The 22,160-nt window shown below is 46.8% G+C and overlaps 1 protein-coding gene across 2 annotated transcripts; it reads right to left on the bottom strand.

The window, feature by feature from the left end:
* Positions 1-3,532: 3,532 nt before the first annotated feature.
* Positions 3,533-21,814, bottom strand: DAO (D-amino acid oxidase). 2 transcript variants are annotated; one of them, XM_065889950.1, is made up of 11 exons: positions 21,631-21,814; positions 17,245-17,447; positions 15,778-15,892; positions 14,462-14,538; positions 13,750-13,815; positions 11,948-12,002; positions 10,313-10,417; positions 9,290-9,372; positions 5,792-5,909; positions 5,016-5,114; positions 3,533-3,821 (listed from the first exon to the last, which is right to left on the bottom strand). In XM_065889950.1, exons 2-11 carry the CDS (start codon positions 17,436-17,438, stop codon positions 3,690-3,692), a joined length of 1,044 nt encoding a protein of 347 aa, XP_065746022.1. In that variant the 5' UTR covers positions 17,439-17,447; positions 21,631-21,814; the 3' UTR covers positions 3,533-3,689. The 2 variants fall into 2 exon arrangements, with proteins under 2 accessions (XP_065746022.1, XP_065746021.1); XM_065889949.1 differs by having other exon boundaries at positions 21,741-21,814.
* Positions 21,815-22,160: the final 346 nt, after the last annotated feature.

Genomic DNA, 22,160 nt, shown 5'->3' with positions numbered 1-22,160 from the left:
GGGCTACTACTCAGCTCCAGTTGATTTTGTTGTACCATAGAATCGCCTGATTTTCAAGACAAGAATCTGGATTCTTATGTGAAATCTCCAAATTTTAGTATGTTAGATCAATTTTTTTTTAATTTTATTATGTTGGATTGTTTAAATTTTTAAATGTGTGGCTCCAATAAAATTCATCTGTAGGCCAGATTTGGTTGATGGGCGACCAGTTTGCAGCCTCCGAAAGGTTAGAAAGATCGCTGAAATAAATGGAACGGGGACCTGGAGAGCCACCAGGGCCTGAGGCAGCCCTCTCTCTGGGTCCGTGGCCCTGGTTTCTGTCCCTCTCTGCAGACTGGCTTCCTACTGACCCCTCATGGCTGCTGCATATGCCTGCCTGACTATGCATATAGCTCTGGCTCACCAGGGCTCGGCTCTGCAAACACATCTGACTCAGCTGTTCGGTGTCCCGCTTCTAAAGTCTCAGGAGAGAAAGCTGATTGGCCCAGTTCAGTGTTGGTTCCAATCCTGGTCCAATCAGTTGGGTCAGGGAGAGGTGGGATCAAGAGGCACGAACATGGCAGCTTTGGCCATGACAACTACCGGTGGCACAGACAATTAATGGTATGCCTAGAACCCACAGCAGCACATAGGTGAACTTTGGAGTCTGTTCATTATAACTGTATTTTGGGTCATGTCATGGCACGTGGTCAGTATACATGGAGTATCCACCACGTATCGGCATGGTATTTAACACAGAGGTTGCGAAAAAGAATTGAGACATGGTCCTTATCTTCATGTGCTCACAGCGTGGTGGGGAGAACGTAGATGGGTGGGACACAGATTGATATGGGCGCTAATGGAGGGATGCAGAGTATTGCGGGAGGCACACAGGATGCCAATCCCAAAGCTCTAGAACATTCTGAAGCACCTTCCAGCTCTTCAAAGATTCGGTGATTACAGCCGGATTTAGTCACCGTTGGTACTTTACTATATTCTGATTCCTTGACATTGGAACATCTGGATACATCACGTATAATCATTTTAAATTAATCAAGAGTATTTTGATGATGAACCACTTCAAGTACCCCTACCCCCACCATGCCAGAGAACAGAGCGCTTCCCAGATTCATCAGTAAGAACACAGTTCCACCCGCAATAGCATCAAAAAGGATAAAACGCTTAGGAATGAATTTAACAAAACGAGCGCAAGACTTTTGCAAACTACGAAACATTACTGAAAGAAATCAGAGATCTGAATACGTGGAGAGACATTCCATGACCCTGGATCAGAAGACTTAAAATTGTTAAGGTGTCAATCAGTACTCCCAAAATTAACCTTATAAATTCAACACAATCCCTGTCGAATTCCCAGCTGGCTTTTGGGGGCAGAAATCGGCAAGCTGATCGTAAAATGCATATGGAACTAAAAGGACCCAGAGTAGCCCAAAAATATCTTGAAAAAGAAGAGTAAAGTTGGAGGACTCACACTTCCTGATTTTAAAACTTAACTACAAAGCTACAAGTAACCAAGACAGCGTGGTCCTTGTACAGCAGAAACTAACACAACATTGTAAAGTAATTATACTCTAATAAAGATGTGTTAAAAATAAAAAGACAGTGTGGTTCTGGCATAAGGGTAGATATACAGATGAATAGAATAGAAATGAGAGTCTAAAAATAAACCCATACATTTATGGTCAATTGATTTTTCACCGAAGTTCCAAAACAATTCAATGAGAAAAGATCAACTTTTATAAACTCAGCAAGCGGCCGAGCATTCATTGTAAATATGGTTGTAGGTCACCACTGGGGAAGGAGCAGGAATGTTAAGTGAAGAAGAATGAAGACATCAAGGCAAATGTCCTACAGCGCCATGTGGATTGCAGAATTTCCCCATGCACCTTCTATTCTGAATTTTGGAACGGAATCAAGAGGAAACCACACTGCAAAGAGGTCTTTACCATTTACAAAAAGGAGGGTCACTTTGGGTCTGAATAGAGACTTTCCTGGCCATGTTTGTTTTTTTTTTTTTTTTTTGCGATAGATGGGCCTCTCCCGTTGCAGAGCACAGGCTCCGGACACACAGGCTCTGCGGCCATGGCTCACGGGCCCAGCCGCTCTGCGGCACGTGGGATCTTCCCGGACCGGGACACGAACCCGTGTCCCCTGCATCGGCAGGCGGACTCTCAACCGCTGCGCCACCAGGGAAGCCCTGGCCATGTATTTTTGTGAGTTCACTGTGTTCTGGGCCCTGTAGTGTTCCTGCTGACAATGAACCTCGAGCTGTAGGGGTCACTTTCCCTGGGGAATTTTAGGATAGGCAATCACTTTAGTCAAAAATGGTGTTCCACTCCAAGCACCAGGAAGTGTCCCTGACTCCAATCTGGTGAGAGTCCCCTGATCTTGGCCCAAATGTGGCTGTGAGGAGGAGAGACCTGGTTCCTTTACAGTGTGTTTGCAGTGGTTGGGGAGGAGGCCAACCGATTCCTTCGTAACTATATATTCCCCCCCAACCTGGGATTCAGTGTTTCATGGTGGTTGAAAGTGAGGCACTGGAACCACATAATGTCTGGCCCTGAATCTCCATTCTACCCCTTCCCAGCTGCTGGCCTTGTATTGCCTCTCTGTGCCTTGGTCCTCTCACTTACGAAATGGGAATAATAGATACTTCCTGGGGGGCGGGGATAGGTTGTAAGGGATAAATGAGTCATGTTTGTAAGAGTTGAGCACCGGTAGCCCGTTAGAATGCAAAAAATTATAACTATAATAAAAATAATAATTGTTATTACTATTAGGGCAGGAATTCTAAGATCTTGGCTCTCGTACCCTGCTTAGCTTAGGGCCAGCCAAAATCTTCATGACACATGCTCCATGAAGAGCCCATCAGGTGAAATGACATGGATATAGATGACATGGGCCAATCAAGACCCCTTCACAGCACATAGGGTGTCACTGGTCCCAGATGCATGAGGAATACTAGGTTCTGGTTTTTACCAAAGCCCCGGAGAGATTAAAATTCACCTCAGAGGCTGAGGCAGATAATTAAGGATGAAGATGCTAAGGTGCCATCTGGGCTCATTCAAACCTCTCAAAAACATCTGGAAGCCTGTTTGCTATCCCAGAGTGTGCTAGCCAGAAGGTAAGGGACACGTTCAATCTGCTTGGTGAATTTAGTTATCTATAAAGGGATTCCTTTGGGGATGACCCCCAAGGGGTCCTCCTCAAGGGTTACATAGTGCCCGTGGGGCCGCTAGTGGGCAGCTGAAGCCATTAGGAGTGCTGGATGTGGAACAGGCATCCCATGTTGCTAGTTCAATGGCTCTCCTCTTCTGTCTTCTCTATACCCCAGTTCTATGTATAAATTCCTGCAGTGAAATCTGATACCAGTTACGTCAAGTGCATTCTGTGGCCTTAGGGAACCAAGGTTGCAACAGCCTCCATCACCCAGATCTCCCTCACTCAGGGCTCCCTCACACTCTCCCTCGCTCAGAGCTCCTTCGCCACTTGGATATTCTGAGTTTTCCTTCCTCTGAGGACTCATGGGATAACAGGACTCTCCTTCAGGAATTGACCCTGTGGTTTCCTCTCACCTTGTGCTTCTTGCAGAAAGGAGTCAGGTGGAGTGGGGGGTTAACGATGGGTGCGATGATTAGTTGGCTGAGGGGAGCAGGGAGTTTTTGTGGGGGAGGCGGAGGTCACTGCCATCTTCAGAGGTGGGATGGTGGCGTCCTGAGCAAATTCCTTTCTTCCAGGATTTTCCCAAAGATCTTGGCCACCTCCAGGGCACAGCCCCAGTGGATGGTGAGCCCATAGCCTCCGTGGCCATAGTTGTGGATGACCTGGGAGAGGCAAGAGAGAAGGTCCCTAGAAGATTCAGGAGCTTCCTGAAGTATCCTAGGTAAGCCTGGTGGTACCAGAGCTCCTCTTGGTACCATCGCTGGTGGGATGTGGGAACCCCTGGAAGGGTAGTCAGGGGGAGTGTTTGGGGAGTTGGAGGTCAACACCCTAGACTCCTCTTCTGTTTACGAGGCAGACCTGCTTTAAGCACTCAACACAGAAAAAGTAGAATCACCTGGAACTTGAGGTCTGAGATTCCCCCCACCACATCAAATTATTTGAAGTTCCCTAAATCACTTTCCTTGTTCCCATCCTGCTCCAGACAGGATGTTAATAGGTAGACTCTTCTACCCACCAAAGAAAAGAAGGGGCACTGTATGGATGGACCCTGGAGAGAGGCAAGACGCTAGGAGGGGTTTTCAAAGCTAAAACCATCAGCAGGGAGTTCAACTCTGTCTGTGACTCTCCCCCCAACCCCACTGCCATACACACACACACACACACGCACACACGCACACGCACACACACATATGGCCTCTCTACAGACAGACACACAACCCTCTATGGACACATGACACATACACAAAACTCTTCTATACACCCCACCTCCAAAGGATCAGAATAAAGGAGGAAGGGTGACCTAGATTCCTTCAGCCCAGGACAACCCCTACCTTTTCAATGAGGCCAATTCCTACCCCATGAGACAGGACACGAGAGGGGAACCCAGAGAGATGATGGAGCAGCCACAACGTGGACATCTGGGAAATGGCTCTGGACTCAGATTCAAACCACATCCCAGCCTTGCCCCTCACCACTGGTCTGATGTAGGCAAGTTGACTTCCACTTCTGGGAACCCCAGTTTGCTCATCTGAAGCATGGGGTGAACAGTCCCTATCCCAAAGAGCTGTGGGGGAGATTCAGTTAGGTCATTCGTGTCATGGACACAAAGTAGATGCTCAATGAAGTCCCCTTTTCCTTCTATTCGACCACAGGCTCTAGCAAATCGAGGCACTGCCCTCTATGTAAACTTGAGCAGGCCCTTTACCATCACTGAGCTTCAGTTTCCCCATTTATAGAGGAGGGGATATTAGCCACCACTGCCCCCACCTCAGGTCAGCATGACTGTTCCCCCGAAAATGCCAGAGACTTCTTGGGAGTTGGGGGATGGCATTGCTTTCCTTGCCGGGAGAGCATACCTCTGTGTTTGAAGATCCAACATGAAGCTGTTCTCTTTCTAGTCGAACCTGGGGGCGTACTGGCCGGAAGCCAGTGCATTCACTAACAATTTTTGCATCCTGGAAAGAAAATTGTTGGTAATTCATCTCTGGGTTTTTTTTTTTTTTTTCTGATGCCATTTTTAGGTGATGGAGAGTTAACTTTTGGAACTTCATTGCCATCACCACCACCAGCACTATCATAGTCACTTTTGTTAATTACCATTAAGATCATCACCACCTTTATCGGCCACCAACATCATTACTATACTACTACCATCTCACCACCAGTTCTATCAACTATCCCATCTTTATCAGTCACCGTCCCCACCAGCCACCACCATAATATCACCTCATCACCATCATTATCACCACTCTCAGCGTTTTCATCACCATCAGCACCAACCACTACTTCCATCCTGTCTTCATGACCATCACGATTGTTATCACCACTAGCAGGCAGTTGTGAAGACTGAGATTTCTGCAACAAATACATCTGCTCCTTGTGAAGACAGACTAAGGTGTTTAAGGGATGTCACCTCAAGAGAGAGCAACTCTTAGCCATGACCAGATAGGTTTCATCAACCCACAGCAGGACTGCCCTGTACATTGTCCAATTCTGGTATAATCCAGAGTCCCGTGTTGGAATTATTTTGCCCAGTTACCCAGTCGTGATATCTTCCCATCTTCAAGTGTCCTTTTGATCTTCAAGCTGCTAGGATCCTGGTCTAGGGCACTGATATCTCTCCCCACCTTACCTTCAGTGTGGGCTCCAGTCTGCAGCAGCCTTCCCAAATGGTGTTGTGGTCCTGGATATTGTTTGTCTCACTCCAGTTCCCCAGCTGGAAGATGCCTCCAAGAGTCACTGCCTGGATCCTTGGTAAAAGTGGGCAGGGTCAAGGATGAAGGAAAACAAAGCCTTTGAGATAACGGGGGGGGGGCGGGGGAGGGTCATTGCCATGCTCACCCTTACCACCATGTTTGCCTAAATCAACTTCAACATTATCATCCCACAGGTGTCAAAAACAAACTTATGGTTACCAAAGGGGAAACATAGCGGGAAGTGATAAGTCAGGAGCTTGGGATGAACACACACACACTACTATATATAAGATAGATAACTAACAAGAACCTACTGTGTAGCACAGAGATGTGTAACCCATTGTGTAGCAATAGGTTATTGCAGACGACTCAATAGTCTGCAATAACCTATATAAGAAAAGAATCTAAAAAAATGAACATGTATATGTATAAATGAATCACTTTGCCGTATACCTGAAACTAACACAATATTGTAAATCAACTATACTCCAAAAAAATTAAAATATTAAGTAAACTTAAAAAACATTATAATCTCTGCTCATAATACCATCAAAAAGAATAAAATACCTAGGAATAAACCTACGTAAGGAGGTAAAAGACCTGTATTCAGAAAACTATAAGACACTGATGAAAGAAATCAAAGATGACACAAACAGATGGAGAGATATACCATGTTCTTGGATTGCAAGAATCAATATTGTGAAAATGACTATACTACCCAAAGCAATCTACAGATTCAATGCGATCCCTATCAAATTAACAATGGCATTTTTTACAGAACTAGAAATCGTAAAAAATCGTAAAATTTGTATGGAGACACAAAAGACTCCGAATAGCCAAAGCAATCTTGAGGGAAAATAACAGAGCTGGAGGAATCAGACTCCCTGACTTCAGACTATACTACAAAGCTACAGTCATCAAGACAACATGGTACTGGCACAAAAACAGAAATATAGATCAATGGAGCAGGATAGAAAGCCCAGAGATAAAGCCATGCACCTATGGTCAACTAATCTCTGACAAAGGAGGCAAGGATATACAATGGAGAAAAGACAGTCTCTTCAGTAAGTGGTGCTGGGAAAACTGGACAGTTACATGTAAAAGAATGAAATTAGAACACTCCCTAACACCATACACAAAAATAAACTCAAAATGGATTAAACACCTAAATGTAAGACTGGACACTGTAAAACTCTTAGAGGAAAACATAGGAAGAGCACTCTTTGACATAAATCACAGCAAGATCTTTTTTGACCCACCTCCTAGAATAATGGAAATAAAAACAAATGGGACCTCATGAAACTTAAAAGCTTTTGCTTTTAAGCAAAAGCAAACTATAAACCGCAAAGGAAACTATAAACAAGACGAAAAGACAACCCTCAGAATGGGAGAAAATATTTGCAAACAAATCAATGGACAAAGGATTAATCTCCAAAATATATAAACAGCTCATGCAGCTCAATATTAAAAAAACAAACAACCCAATCAGAAAATGGGCAGAAAAAAAAAAAAAAAAAAAAAAAAAAAGAAAATGGGCAGAAGACCTAAATAGATATTTCTCCAAAGAAGACATACAGATGGCCAAGAGGCACATGAAAAGCTGCTCAACATCACTAATTATTAGAGGAATGCAAATCCAAACTACAATGAGGTATCACCTCACACTGGTTAGAATGGGCATCATCAGAAAATGTACAAACAACAAATGCTGGAGAGGGTGTGGAGAAAAGGGAACCCTCTTGACTGTTGGTGGGAATGTAAATTGATACATCCACTATGGAGAACAGTATGGAGGTTCCTTAAAAAACTAAAAATAGAATTACCATATGACCCAGCAATCCCACTACTGGGCATATACCCAGAGAAAACCATAATTCAAAAAGACACATGCACCCCAATGTTCATTGCAGCACTATTTACAATAGCCAGGTCATGGAAGCAACCAAAATGCCCATCGACAGATGAATGGATAAAGAAGATGTGTCACGTATATACAATGGAATATTACTCAGCCATAAAAAGGAATAAAGTTGGGTCATTTGTAGAGACGTGGATGGACCTAGAGACTGTCATACAGAGAGAAGTAAGTCAGAAAGAGAAAAACAAATATCATGTATTAACGCATACATGTGAAATCTAGAAAAATGCTACAGATGAACTGGTTTGCAAGGCAGAAATAGAGACACAGATATAGAGAACAAACCTACAGACACCAAGGGGGGAAATCGGAGGTGGTGGTGGTGGGGGATGAATTGGGAGATTGGGATTGACATATATACACTAATATGTATAAAATAGATAACTAATAAGAACCTGCTGTATAAAAAAAATAAAATTCAAAGAAAAATCACTGCAATTGCCATTGTCATTACCATCAAACTTCACCACCTCCACCATCACCATTAACATCACTGTCATTGTTATCCCTTCTAATGTACAGCATAGTAACGATAGTTAACAATACTGTATTATATACTTGAAAGTTGCTAAGAGAGTAGATCTTTAATGTTCTCACCACACCCACAAAAAAACTATAGTTATGTGAGTTGATGGATGCATTAACTAACCTTATTGTGATAATCATTTCACAATATATACATATATCAAATCATCATGTTGTACATTTTAAATGTACACAATGTTATATGTCAATTATATCTCAATAAATCTGGGAAAGACATTGTCATCTCCATCAACAACATCATCTTCACTACTGCCTTCTTTGCTACCATTAATATATCACGATCAATCCCATTCACTATTTCCACCACCACCATTAGCATTGCCATTGATACCGTCATCTCTGCCACACCACTAACATCGCCATTGAGGCAGTCAGCACAGTCACAACATTAACATGGCCTTTGAGACTCATCTCTGCCATATTATTAAAAGTCATCATTGGTAAGTGTCATCTTCATCAGCACCAACTGCCACCCCCAACTCCCACTCACCACCACCATCAACACTGATCTCCTCTGCTGTAACAATACTATCTCCACTACCACCATTCCTCTATCCACATTATTATCATCAACCCCATCACCACCACCATTATTGCCATTCACAACACTGCTGGTGTCACTGCCATCACATCCACTACCTTTGTCTCCAGCATCACCACTACTGTCACCCCAGGTTATGTTCAAGATAGAAGCCAGGAACCCAGGGGAATTCCCTGGTGGTCCAGTGGTTAGGACTCTGCACTTTCACTACCGAGGCGCTGGGTTCGATCCCTGGTCGGGGATCCCACAAGCCGCGCGATGTGGCAGTTAAGGCTGAGACCTGCCTTCCCAGAGGTTTAATGGCTCAACCTCACTTAAAAGCATTGGAGGAAAAAACCTGAAAAGAAGAAAGAGCCCTGGAGCAGGCAGCGGGGGCATAAAACGAGCAGGAAGGTGCTTCCTCTTCTGCCTACAATATCAGATTTTTACCCTGGGATGATGTACGGGGACTTATAGATGCCTCTCTCTGGGTCATGGGTGATAATGAAGTGCTTCATCCATGGGGCATCCACCTGTTGATTGAAGACAGAGAAGTCTCATCAGAAGAGTTAAATCAGTGGGCTCCCATCGCCTGCTCCCCTCTATGACCAGATGTTCTGACAACAGTGGCAAAGTCATTCCTTAACCCTCAATGACCCCTCTGTCGCAAGTCTGCACCAGACTGCTTGCTTTTGTGGGAAGAGCTGCCCTGATTGAGAGCCACCCCAGTCCCTGAAGCATCACACATTCTCATCCACAGAAAAGCCCAACACATGTGTAAATGCACGTATACATTGGCCCACCTCGGGAACACACATACCTATGAATGCACTCCAGTATTCACATGGGCACACACATGCACACATACCCACAAATAGGCATGCCTCAGACACACGCACACATACACAGTGAGAGGTGGTGTGGAACAATGCTTACACACCTGGGCTCTTAAACCAGGTTACCTGTTCTAATCCCAGTTCCATCACTTACTGTGATGTGAACTTATGCAAGTTACTTAATTCCTCCGTGCCTCAGTTTCCCCATCTATAAGATGGCGATGGTGATGTGATAGAACCCATCTCAAAGGGTTGCAGCGAGGATCAAATTAATTAACACAATGAAGTACTTGGGTCTGTGTCTGGCACTTAGTAGGCATTCCATAAATGTTTGCTCTTTTTATTATGGCAGGCATATGCAGCTTCCACATACAGACAGACAAACACACACACACACACACTTTACTATTAAGAAGAACCCCGCCCCCCCCCCAAAAAAAAAAAAGAAGAACCCTGCCCAAGAAGTATGTTTGGGAGGGTCATGTTGGTTCTTCTTGTTTCTTTAACATGCAAATTCCCTGAACACTGGGGGATTCCTCTAACAGATGTCCCCCGATTCAGCCTCTATCTTTGGAGATGAAATAGGCAGAAACAATCTTTCTGTCAACAAAAGCTCATCCCTCACCTTCAGACTCACCTTAATGATCTGTCCCCGGCCTGGCTGCAGCAGGGGATCTGGTTGCAAAGCCCCAGCCCATACCCCAGTGCAGTTGACAATCACATCAGCATCTCCTCTTGCCACCTGGTAGCAACCAAGAGGGCAGGTGGGATGGAAGGGGATGAGGACCTTAGTATCCCTTGCATCCTCCCAGCCTGCAACTCTCTGCTCCCTGTGGAACAGCCAGGAGGGGACTCAGTGAGGAACCCATGGACCTGCCTCCAAATTCCGCTCTGCCATTTACCTACTGTGTGACCTCAGAAATGTCCCATCACCTCCTCAAGTTTCAGATCAGATTCCTTAACTATAAAATGGGGCCGGTAACATCTGTTCATAGTGTGCTGTATGACTCTGCCTATAAAAGTGTTTGGGGGGCTTCCCTGGTGGCGCAGTGGTTGGGAATCTGCCTGCCAATGCAGGGGATGTGGGTTCGAGCCCTGGTCTGGGAAGATCCCACATGCCGCGGAGCAGCTGGGCCCGTGAGCCACAATTACTGAGCCTGCGCGTCTGGAGCCTGTGCTCCGCAACAAGAGAGGCTGCGATAGTGAGAGGTCCGCGTACCGTGATGAAGAGTGGCCCCCGCTTGCCACAACTAGAGAAAGCCCTCGCACAGAAACAAAGACCCAACACAGCCATAAATAAATTAATTAATTTAAAAAAAAAAAAAGTGTTTGGAAAAGAATACTACGGAAGGGGGAAACCTTCTTGGAACCTTCTAGAAGAAGTCAGAAAGGACACAGAGATAGTCTTCTCCCTCCTTCTGACTCCTTTTTATTTCATTCTCTTGTCTTCTGCTCTGCCAAGACATCTGAGGAAGGCACATTGGAAGCCCCAGCTCCGTGCATTGTATGGGAAGCTCCACAGCTCAAGGATGTAGCATCATGGGCACCCAAACTCCCAGCCCAGCCCCAGTGACTCCCCTCACAGGTCAGTCCTGGGTCACACTGCTATTTTTCATGAACCAGTGTTTGCCACACTGGGCTGTGAGCCCCTTGGGATTGAGAACTGTGTCTAAGTCAAGTATGTATTCCAAGTGCCCCTCAGGGCTTGACCTAGAGCAGATGCTCGAACACGTTAGTGGCTGCAAGTACAAGAGTCTTCCATGTGCCAAGCACCATTCTGGGTACTGAGATTGAGTGAGGTCACACAGCAAAGCTCCTGGTACATTGCCAGTACCTGCTGATGGTAGCTGCTACTGTCATTATTATTGATGGTGGTGTCACTCTGGAGGTAAGTCAGTGGAGGGCCTTGACTTTGTAGGAACATCATCTCAGACGTTGGTAAGAAGCAACCAAGCATCTGGAACTTGGGGGTGTGGTACAGCTGATATTGAGAAGAGGCAGCCAGCTCTCTGGCCCTAAAACTCACTGAGGCTCAGATGTAGATATAGCCCCCAATGGCCACCATGATCCCACTGCCCCTTTGCTTCTGACACCAACATCAAGGCAGAATGCCTGAGTCCTTCTGGGATTAAAAATAGACCTAGAATCTGGGACAGACCTCAAAGGGATGCTAGGAGCCTGAGAAGGGGCCCCCCAACCCTGCAACAGGAAGCAAAGGCCTCCCCTCTTCTCCTCTCTCCCACATCCAGCCCCTTCCAGCCCGGCAGCTCACCTCCTCAAAAGACTCCACCTTCCTTAGGAGCAATTTCACTCCTCTCTCAGTTAACCTGGGATGATCAAACACATAAAAGAAAATCCAGTATTCAGTTCTCTGTCCCATCCCTGCAAGAGGATGGCGTGGGGGACATTTCCCAAAGAACCTTTTGTGGATGTTAGTCCCACGGGATGCTCCTTGAGAATATGGCTGTGTAGTCCAGTTCATGAGCACCTTGATGGACTAGTGGTCCACGAAATGTCCCTTGGGAAACCTGAGATGGTCCAAGCCCCACGTTGGGCAGATGGAGATGGGAGAAGGGCCTTGCTGAAAGTCATACAGCGAGTCTATGATGGGATTAGGACTCAAACCCAGGCCTCTTACTACCACCACCCTGCTTTGTATTATCAAAGGGAATGAGATGCAGGGTGGAGGAGGGGCAGGGTTGGGACAAAGCCCAATTGCTTCTTTATCTGAAGCAGAGCATGAGGAAGGAGGTGGGCTGGGGACACCCACCCCTCCCTAAATTCCACAGAGAAAAAATGTATGTCACTATTTAGAAATATAGTAGAAACATTAAAAGAATAGGAAGTAAACCACATGCAAGCTAAAGCATAGTATCAGGATTATTTTATCCATATGGTTTCCTCAAGATAGAAAAACTGGGAGCATTCTTTCCTGGAAGGAGCTGGATAAGAGTCATAAGTGTCCCAAGGTTAGGAGACATAACTATGTTTTAATACAGTGGTTTCCAAACCTGGCTGATAATTACAATCACTCAGGGAACTTCTTACAATACAAATTTCTGAGCCCCGCTCCAGAGAATCTGATTCAGTAGATATAAAGTGAGGTCCTGAAATCTATATTTTTAAAAACCTCCCCAAGTCATTTGATAAAAGCCACCATCCATTCCAGTTTTTAAAAAATCTTAATAAAATAATAATATATAGGAAATATATGGAATCTTCCTTAATATGAATATATGTGAATATGAGTACAAACTGTATCTCTCAAGCTAATGTTTGCTAACTTAGAACACTACAAGATTCCTATCAACATAAGGAACAAGACAGGGACATCCTCTATCATCTGTATTAGTTAGTGTTATTCTAGAGGTACAGCAATTAGACAAGATAAAAAATGAGGTATAAAAATAAAAACTGGACTTCCCTGGTGGCGCAGTGGTTAAGAATCCTCCTGCCAATGCAGGGGACACAGGTTCGAGCCCTGGTCTGGGAAGATCCCACATGCTGCAGAACAACTAAGCCCGTGAGCCACAACTACTGAGCCTGCGTGCCACAGCTACTGAAGCCTACGTGCCTAGAGCCCGTGCTCTGCAACAAGAGAAGCCGCCACAATGAGAAGCCCGTGCAATGCAGTGAAGAGTAGTCCCTGCTCACCGCAGCTAGAGAAAGCCCACGCGCAGCAACGAAGACCCAATGCAGCCAATAAATAAATTAATTAAAATTTAAAAAATTTAAAAAAAAAACCAACTTATGTTTTGTAGATGATGTAAATATATCTGGAAAACTTAAGAGAATCTATTTAAAGCTATTACACAGCCATCACAGATTTTAGTAAGGCCGATAATAAATACTGTATCACATGTAAAAAGCTTCCCAGGTGGTTCCAACAAGGTGTGGAAGCCACTGTCTTAGTGCACAGAGGCGGTCAGGAACAAGGATAGCTCCCACCAAACCTAAAGGTTTTCATCAACATTTGGCGTTGGTCAATATAAAGACAAATCCCACGAACAATCATCCACTACAACCCTGGTCCCTGGGAGGTGCTTTCCTCAAAGTGAAGCTGAAAAATCTCACCTTTCGGTCAGCCACTGCAGATACTTCCTTCCCTCCAGAATCAGGCTTGTGTTGAACCAGCCATAGCTAGAGTCACAGGAGGCAAAAGGTGGGAATAAAAGATCAGGATCACAGCTCTATTTGAAGGCTATCATATGGAGGTGGGAGCTGTCACATTCTTTGGGCCCCCAAAGGGTGGAGCGAGGACCACTGGGTGACATTCAAGGAGGAAGTGGTTTTCAGCTCGAAGCAAGGGAATATTTTCTATCAGACGAAGCCATTCCTGACATTGGGGTGTGCAAGTGGAGATCAATGTGCATCTGTAGAGAGGGTTTAGACATGGGGTGAGGTGAAGAGAGGACCAGAGAGGCATCAGGCTATAGTGAAAAGAATAGAGGGGTTTGGACTGGGTTGGAATCCCATTCTGGTCACTTAGCTGTGTGACCTGGGGAAGTGACTTGGCCTCTCTGAAGCTCAGTTTCCTCATCTACAAAATAGGATAGTGTTATGGAACTTCGGGGCTTGAGATCTATGATTCCGTATCCCCTACCTCCCTAGTCTAAGGTGCAGTTTGGGTGGGTGGGCTCTCTGAAAGAGCTGGACAGAGCACTGGGAGACCAGAGTATGGGGCTGTAGACCAGAGATGGAACAGGAAATTTGGTGCCTCCATCTTTTGGACAAGTCTGTCTGAACTGTGGGGCCTCAGCTCCTTCACCCATGGCAGTAACCTTACCTGTAATCGGGAAACATGTCCAGCTCTCTCGGAGTCAGCTTCCGAAATCCCAGAACTACATCCTTCCAGTAAGGGTCCTTTAGAAGAAGAGAAGGTGGCACAGGGTTGGATGAACATCAATAAGAATGATAATAACAAAATCTTATATAATGTTTTCTGTGTGTAAGGCGCTGTTCCAAGCATTTTACTCATACCAATCCAATAATCTTTGCAATAACCCATTGAGGTAGATACTATTTTTAGTTCCATTTTGCAGATGGGCCCATTGAGGCTCAGAGAGGTTAAGTAACTTGTCTAAGGTCACACAGCTAATAAATGGTGGAGCTGAGATTCGAACCCACACAGTTTGGCTTCAGAGTCCATGTTCTTAACCATGATGCTATATGAAGGGTAAGAATAAGGCTGAGGATGAGTGATAGGGTAAGGGTCATAAATAGGGGAGAAAAAAAGGGGCGACAGTGAAGGTCACCAAAGGATGAGAGTGGGAGGTAGCAGAGTGGAGGGTCAGACAACCTGGGGGGAGATTTTGGCCTCACCACTGACCACTTTGAATTCTCTGAGACTCAGTTTTCTTATCTGTATAATGGAGTTAATAATCACTCTTGGAAGGTAATAGATTAATGAAAGTAATGCCCTTAGCACAGTGCTAGACATTGAATAAACCTGGGAGAACTGGCATGGGATTCTGGGCACCCAGCCAGACCACCCTCTCCAAACAAGCTGAGAACATCCCCCATGGCTTTGCCTTTCATTCGAGCTGGGTTCAAATTCGAGCTTTGCCACTTAAAGCTTTGTGAGCTCAAGTAAGTTACCCCAATTCTTGGAGCCTCTAGTTTCTCATCTGCAAAATGAGGACCATGATAGCACTTAAATTCCTGGTTATGATGAAAATTTAATGAGTCATTAGTTATAAAGTGGTTAGGACAGGGCCTGGCACATAGTAAGTACTTTAGAAGTCTGTGCCAGGGTGAGTGTTTTAGTCCATCTTGATGGAAAGTCCTGGAACCTCCAGGGGAGCAGGAAACCTTTTGGCTTCAGCGTCAAGTGCCTCCCACTCCAGGATGTGTCTGTATTTCACCCATACCACTCAAGAAGGGCTAGTTTCCCTGGTTCATCAGAAGATTCTTTGGTCTCTGCCAATTTAATAACAAAGTTGAAAATGAAAATGATTTTGAAAGCAAAAATAGAAATTAAAGTAAACCTGTTTTGAACACAGGAGACTTTGCCTAAGAGACTCAAAGTACCACCACCCCCCACCCCCTGGTCTCTGATCAAGGCTCTGCCCTATGGTTTATGGTCAGGGACTCCTCACTCACCGGAACGGCTTCACGGAAGAGGTTGTAGCCTGAGACTGGGGCCAGGCCCATGTCTGCAGCGTTGGGAGAACCGATGTGGCTCAGGAGATAGTTGAAGGTCTGCTGGTTCCAGCGCCTAGAAGGATCCCCCAGATCTCAGTCACCTAATGAAAGCTCCAAGGGTTGGCTTGCATGGGGCTGTGATCAGGTTAGTGGGATGTGTCCAGATCTAGAAATCCACCATGTTCACTCTGCAGTGCCCCAAATGCTACGGGTCTTCCTCCTCCCCAAACTTTCTAATATTTTCCCATTAATAGGCTAGAGGAGAGGGGTAACAAAGAATGCTCCATCAACATAGAGAACAGTCTTGTGGTTGCCAAGGGGGAGGGGGTTGGTTGGGGGAGGGATGGAGAGGAAGGTTGGGGATAGCAGATGTAAGCTATTGTATACAGAATGGATAAACAGCAAGGTCCTACTGTATAGCACAGAGAACTGTATTCAATACCCTATGATAAACCATAATGGAAAAGAATATAAAAAAAGAATGTAGATATATGTATAACTGAATCACTTCGCTGTACAGCAGAAATTAACATTGTAAATCAACTACACCTCAAATAAAAAAAAAAAGGATGCTCCATCATAACTATTTGGAGCCTACCTCTGGCTTGGGATCACGTAGCTGCGAGTTTAAACGAAAGCTTTGACTGCTTTGGGGACTGTGAACCCCGTGGTTCAGGCTCACTCTGGGCACCCCCCACTGTAAATGCCAGTGGCAGGCATCACTTACTCTTCTGAACACTTTCTCTCCCCTCCCTGGGCACACAGCTCAACAACATTTCCTAGACTCCCTTGCAGATAGGTGTGACCATGTGGCTGCGTTCTTGCCAACTGACCCTAACGTCTCCTCCCAGGTGGTCCTCATGCTGTGCTCCTTTTACAGGCACTGGCCCGTGGCAACATCGGAAGCCACAAGGAGGATGGCAGAGCCATGAGATGGAAGGAGCCCGGGCCCCTGAATTGCCACCTACTGATCAGGAACACTGGTTTTGGAGTTTATGGGCATGAGAATGAAACTTCTGTTTGAGCCTTTACTCATTTGAGGGTTCCTTTGTTGAAGCGGCTGGTGGTTTCTAAACTGACAATGACCTCTGCCACTTTGCTAAACTTGAACATCCATCCACCCACTTAGAGGCATTCCTGATGGACAGATGCACTGAGCATCCCAGCCACCCAGTTTAGGTGAGGGATGGAGACAAAGTCTCCATCTATCTGGCACACATGGCTTCTCAGCCTTTTGGCCACGATCAAGTATAGCATCTGTCTGGCCCACAGCAGGGACAATATTTACGCGTATTGTCTTTATAGCACGTCAGGCCAGAGCCTCCACAAAAGGTTGTAATTGGTGATGGGAACCCTGAGAGGGAACATCCTCTCTGCAGACTCAGCCCCTCTGGCCCCAGGCCACCCTCTGGGACCCTCACTCACGCCTCCTGTGGGTTGCTGGGCTTGGAGAGGTAGGGCTGCCAGAGGCCGGCAGCCACATCAGTGTTGGTGAGCGGGGTGAAGCGTTCTGCGTAGACCTTCACGTCCAGCGACTGCAGGACCGAGTGGTAGCGCTCATGGATGCAGAGGGCGGTGGACAGCCCGATGACGCCCGCTCCGATCACTACCACGCGCATCGTGCCAGCCTGCGGGGGGAGGTCAGGGTTGAGGCATGCCAGCACCACCATCGCTACCATCCACTGACGGCTTAGAAGATGCCAGACACCGCCCAGCCCTTTTTATACTTGATTCCCTCAGTGGCCCTTACACATGGGAAAATTGAGGCACAGAGAGGCAAAGCAACTTGCCTAAGGTCACACAGCCAGTAAGTGATGCAGCTTTCTCTGGGGACTCTCCTCGAATACCCTGTCCCCAGGCTGGGGAAAAAAAAAGGGCCCAGCAGCGTGCCTGGCCAGCTGTAGTCTGGTTAGTCTAATGGTTAGGACAATGGGCTTCAAATCTCAGATCTCAGCTCTGCTCCCTGCTGGCCATGACTTTGGCCAAGATGCTTCTCAAGCCTCAAATTCTTCTTCTGGAAAATGAGAAAAATAACTCATGCCCTGGAGAGTAGATGGGAGTTTTCCACAAGATGGCAAACGTAAAAAGCTTAACACAGTGTCTAGTGCAGAAGAAGTGACTTCCTGACATTTGCGGAGCACCTACTGTGTGCCAGCCCCTGCACTAAGCGCTTCCCAAGCGTCATTTCGTCTAAGTCCCTCACATTCTTAGAAAGTAGGGGCTGGTGTTATTGGCCCCATTCTACAGATGAGGAAACGAAGGCTCAAAGAGGTGGAGTAACTTACCTGAAGTCACACAGCCAGTAAATGGTGCTGCCAGGATTTAATTTTAATTCAGGTAAACTTGATACACACTGCACACCTAGTGTGTGCGAAGCTGGCCGCTAGTGGATGCAGCTGTGAGCAAGTCAGATGCAATGTCTGGCCTCAGAGCTCAGATCTTCAGCACATCCCCTCCAGGCCTGCCTTGGGGTGCTTGGCTGGCTGGGTCCTCAGAAGTTTAGAAAACCTACCAGCTTTTGACCTTGAAGCTGCTTGGGACTGCACAGCAGGGAAATATTGTGCAGGCTCCTGCTAAGGCAGAACAAGGGGACTTTTTGTGCCCGGAAGGGCCAAATTCAACTTTCCCTCCTCTCTGCTCACAGCTCTCCTCCCACAGACCTCGCCTCCTGGCAACTGCGGCCCATGGCCCTGAACGGCAGGACATTCTCAATATGTCCTAGTTTTGTAAAGGGGAAAATGGCTCCAGCCCACAAGAACTGGACTCTGTTGGGGTTTCAGCAGCCAAATTGGAGATAAAACCAAAAAGCGGAAAAGCCTCGTTCCTCTGGGTGATTCTGCTTCCAGACTCGAGCCTGGGCTTAGTTGCAGGGGGACCCTCTCAGAGACCCCTCGCCTCCTCCCCCATCCTTTGCCTCAGGAGATGCAATCTCCTCAGATGTGAAATAGGGTTAACTCCATCTCATGGGGTCAGCCTGAAGGTTAAATGACTAGCCTGGTCAAAGTTCCTGGTACAGGGCCTGGCCTCCATCTGTGGTGGCCTCCTTCTGTCCCCTAGCACCTTGAAAATAACAATGGGAAAAACACTGGCTGTGGAGGAGGGGAGAGGAAGGAGGGAGAGTCAGACCTGGCTTCACTGCCGGCTTGCTGTGTGACCTTGGCCAAGTTACTTCCCTTCTCTGGGCTTTCTGTCTCTGCATATCCTCTGGAAATTTGACCACTTTTTTTTTTTTTTTTTTTTTTTTTTTTTTGTGGTACGCGGGCCTCGCACTGTTGTGGCCTCTCCTGTTGCGGAGCACAGGCTCCGGAAGCGCAGGCTCAGAGGCCATGGCTCACGGGCCCAGCCATTCCGCGGCATGTGGGATCTTCCCGGACCGGGGCATGAACCCGTGTCTCCTGCATCGGCAGGCGGACTCTCAAACACTGCGCCACCAGGGAAGCCCTTGACCACTTTTGACATTGACAGTAAGAAGGCAGGAATAGAGGGTTTTCCTGTATTTTCCAAATTCCCCATAATGAACCCAGGAGGCGGTGTGGCTTGGAGAGGTGGCAGTAACAGCCCAGGCTGGGGGTTAGACAGCCTGGCTCTGGCACACACCAGCTGTGTGATCCTGGGTAAGTCACTTCACTTGACTGAGCGAGAGGTTTCTGATCAGGGAGAAAGAGACTTCAGACCGAAGCCATCACATGGCACGTCTCCAATAACAAGGCTGTGGCAAAGCCTCTGGTTAGAAATGGTGGCACATGCCCAAGAGAAGATCATGACGGGGGGACCCAGAGCAACTTCTAGAACCAACTGGCCAAGACAAGGAGGGACGGGTGACAGCATAGGGCTCAGTTTCTCCAATGTCTAAAATTCTAAAGATAAGCAAGATGGCATCGTGCAGAAGGGGAAACTGAGGTTCACAGAAGGGGAGCCACTCAGTCAAAGTCACATGTTTGCAAAAACTCTGTAGAGTCTTGGGGTTTAAAAGTCTCTGTGAAAGAAAAGACCTGGCCGTGGGGAGATTACAATAGCAGCGGCTAGCTTTTCGACTTCTAGTATGATGTGAGTAACACAATGATGTGTTACTCATTGTGCTAAGAACTTGACATGTGGGACTTCCCTGGTGGCACAGTGGTTAGGAATCTGTCTGCCAATGCAGGGGACATGGGTTTGAGCCCTGGTTCGGGAAGATCCCACATGCCGAGGAGCAACTAAGCCCGTGAGCCACAAGTACTGAGCCCGTGTGCCACAACTACTGAAGCCCTCGCGCCTAGAGCCAGCCCGTGCTCCGCAACAAGGGAAGCCACCACAATGGGAAGCCCGTGCACCACAACAAAGAGTAGCCCCCGCTCGCCGCAACTAGAGAAAGCCCGCGCGCAGCAATGAAGACCCAACGCAGCCAAGAATAAATTAATTAATTAATTAAAAGAAATTGACGTGCGTTATCTACTTTAATCTTCTGACAACCCTCAGGGTTGTCCTTCTGCCCATTTTACAGATGAGGCAACTGAGGCTTAGGCACCAGCTGGTGAGAAGCAGCGCCCAGGCCGGCTGACTCTCAAGGCTGTGTGCTTATACCCCATGCTAATCCCACAATTTGAAAAACCATCAAGTCAAGCAGGTGAAGAAAAACAGTCAAGGCTTCCAAGTCCTGTGTTGAAAAAAAACACGAAATACGACGAGTACAGGAATTTTACTGTGTTGGTGGTAGGCATAGAATTGAAAAGGGAAAATGTGTGTCCTAAGTCAATTATCTTAGTTAAATAAATGAATCAGATTTGATACTGATTGTAGCAACCATGTGTGTGTGTCTGCATTTAACTGGAATATAAATGCATAAGGTTCTTATCAGAATTGGCAGTCAGACTGTAGGATCTGACAGACCCAGCCTCGGGTAAAATCATTCATGCGTGTGGGTAACGAACTCCTGGACTCGTCTGCACACAGCTCTGTTATCGTTCAACCATTTTCTTGCTGTTGCTGACGTTTTTATTAGTGTTGCACTTTTCTGCTTTATGCCATTACTTCAAACAAGCGTGCTTGGCGTGTGCATTCAGGAAGATGCAAACAGCTGGGGTTATTACGTGTGCTTGTGTGTGTGTAATTGTAACGTCTGTGTATTTGTGGAGTAGGAAGGGAATTTTGGCCGCCTGCCACTTGCCCGACACATATAGATGCAGTACAGACATCCTCTTACTTTATCCTCTCAACTGCTCTAAGAAGTTCTAGGGACGCAGGACTGAGGTTCCGGGAGAGGAAGTCACTCCCCCGAAGTCACACAGCCAGTGTGGGACAGCGTTCGGATCTGGACCCAGTTCTATCTGAGCTTTTCCGTGCTGCGCCATAGAGCTCTTTAGGCGGCCGGCAAGAAATTGGCGGCTGACACCTTCCGCTTACCTTTCAGTCTTGTATTTGTTTGCTTATAACTTCCCTTGTCCCGAGAGCGAACCTTGAAGCAGCTCATGCCTTTGATGGCTACATGTGCAAAAAATAGGAAAGACTTGCTTTTTTAAAAAAAACGAACAAGTCACGGGTGAGGTATTTGAATGAATGTAATCAGCTCCGTGTGGCTAACCCCTATGAAGCTTCAGAGTTTATCTTTAAAATGGAAAAGATTCTGTGAACGCTGGAAAACCAGGCTACCAGCTCCCAGCCCCCCAGACAGTAACAATGACCATTTATTGAGTACTTGCTATGTGCCAGTTCTGTGCTAAGCCCCTATAGTCCTCACCTCTTTTCATACTCAGATTAACCCTGGAAGAGGTGAGTTATGACCCTTATCTTCCAGATGAGGCAACTGAGGCTTGGAGAGGTGAAGGCACTTACCTGTGGTCCCTGCAAGGTTGTCACTTGCGTCAGGCTCTAACGTGGACCTTCTCTGTCGACACTGGGAGGACACTCAGATCTGCTGCGTCACCACCCCTGCCCCCACTCACCTGGCGTGCCAAATTTCTGGAGAAAAGAGGCAGCTGCTACGGGTGCAGGGTCCTATCTCCTAAAGGGAGGCTCCCGAGCCTGGGGCGTCCTGTCCTCAGCTGGGACTGGAGCTCAGGGTCAAAGTCTGAAGTTACAGACAGGGCACAGCAAGGGGTGGGGCTGGGCACCACGCTGCTCTCAGGGGCTGGACCTGGGCCAGGCAGGGAGACCTCACCTCCCCTCGCTCCGGTCCCTGAAAAGTTGCCTGACTTTTCTGGCTGATCCTAAGTCCCCGTGGACAGGCCTTTGGGGAGGGAGGGAGGATGGATGGGGGTTCTTGGAGGGCTGATGGGCACAAGGAGGTTTGTCTCCCGGGCCAGCTGGAGACGATCCTCTTTCTTCCCTCTTCCTGCTGCCACCCTGGGGGAGGGGAGTCTGCA

This window comes from Phocoena phocoena, chromosome 13 (assembly GCF_963924675.1).
Source record: "Phocoena phocoena chromosome 13, mPhoPho1.1, whole genome shotgun sequence".
Taxonomy (NCBI): Eukaryota; Metazoa; Chordata; class Mammalia; order Artiodactyla; family Phocoenidae; genus Phocoena; species Phocoena phocoena.
This window is presented reverse-complemented; position numbering and strand designations above follow the sequence as displayed.

What these genes read in the sequence shown, in the direction of transcription:
- DAO (XM_065889950.1), bottom strand. Translation starts at nt 17,438, where the DNA reads ATGCGCGTGGTAGTGATCGGAGCGGGCGTCATCGGGCTGTCCACCGCC. An exon ending in GACTGGAGCCCACACTGAAG is followed by an intron (nt 5,115 to 5,791) that starts GTAAGGTGGGGA and finishes TTTTCTTTCCAG; the next exon opens with GATGCAAAAATTGTTAGTGA. An exon ending in TTGGATCTTCAAACACAGAG is followed by an intron (nt 3,822 to 5,015) that starts GTATGCTCTCCC and finishes TGCCTCTCCCAG; the next exon opens with GTCATCCACAACTATGGCCA.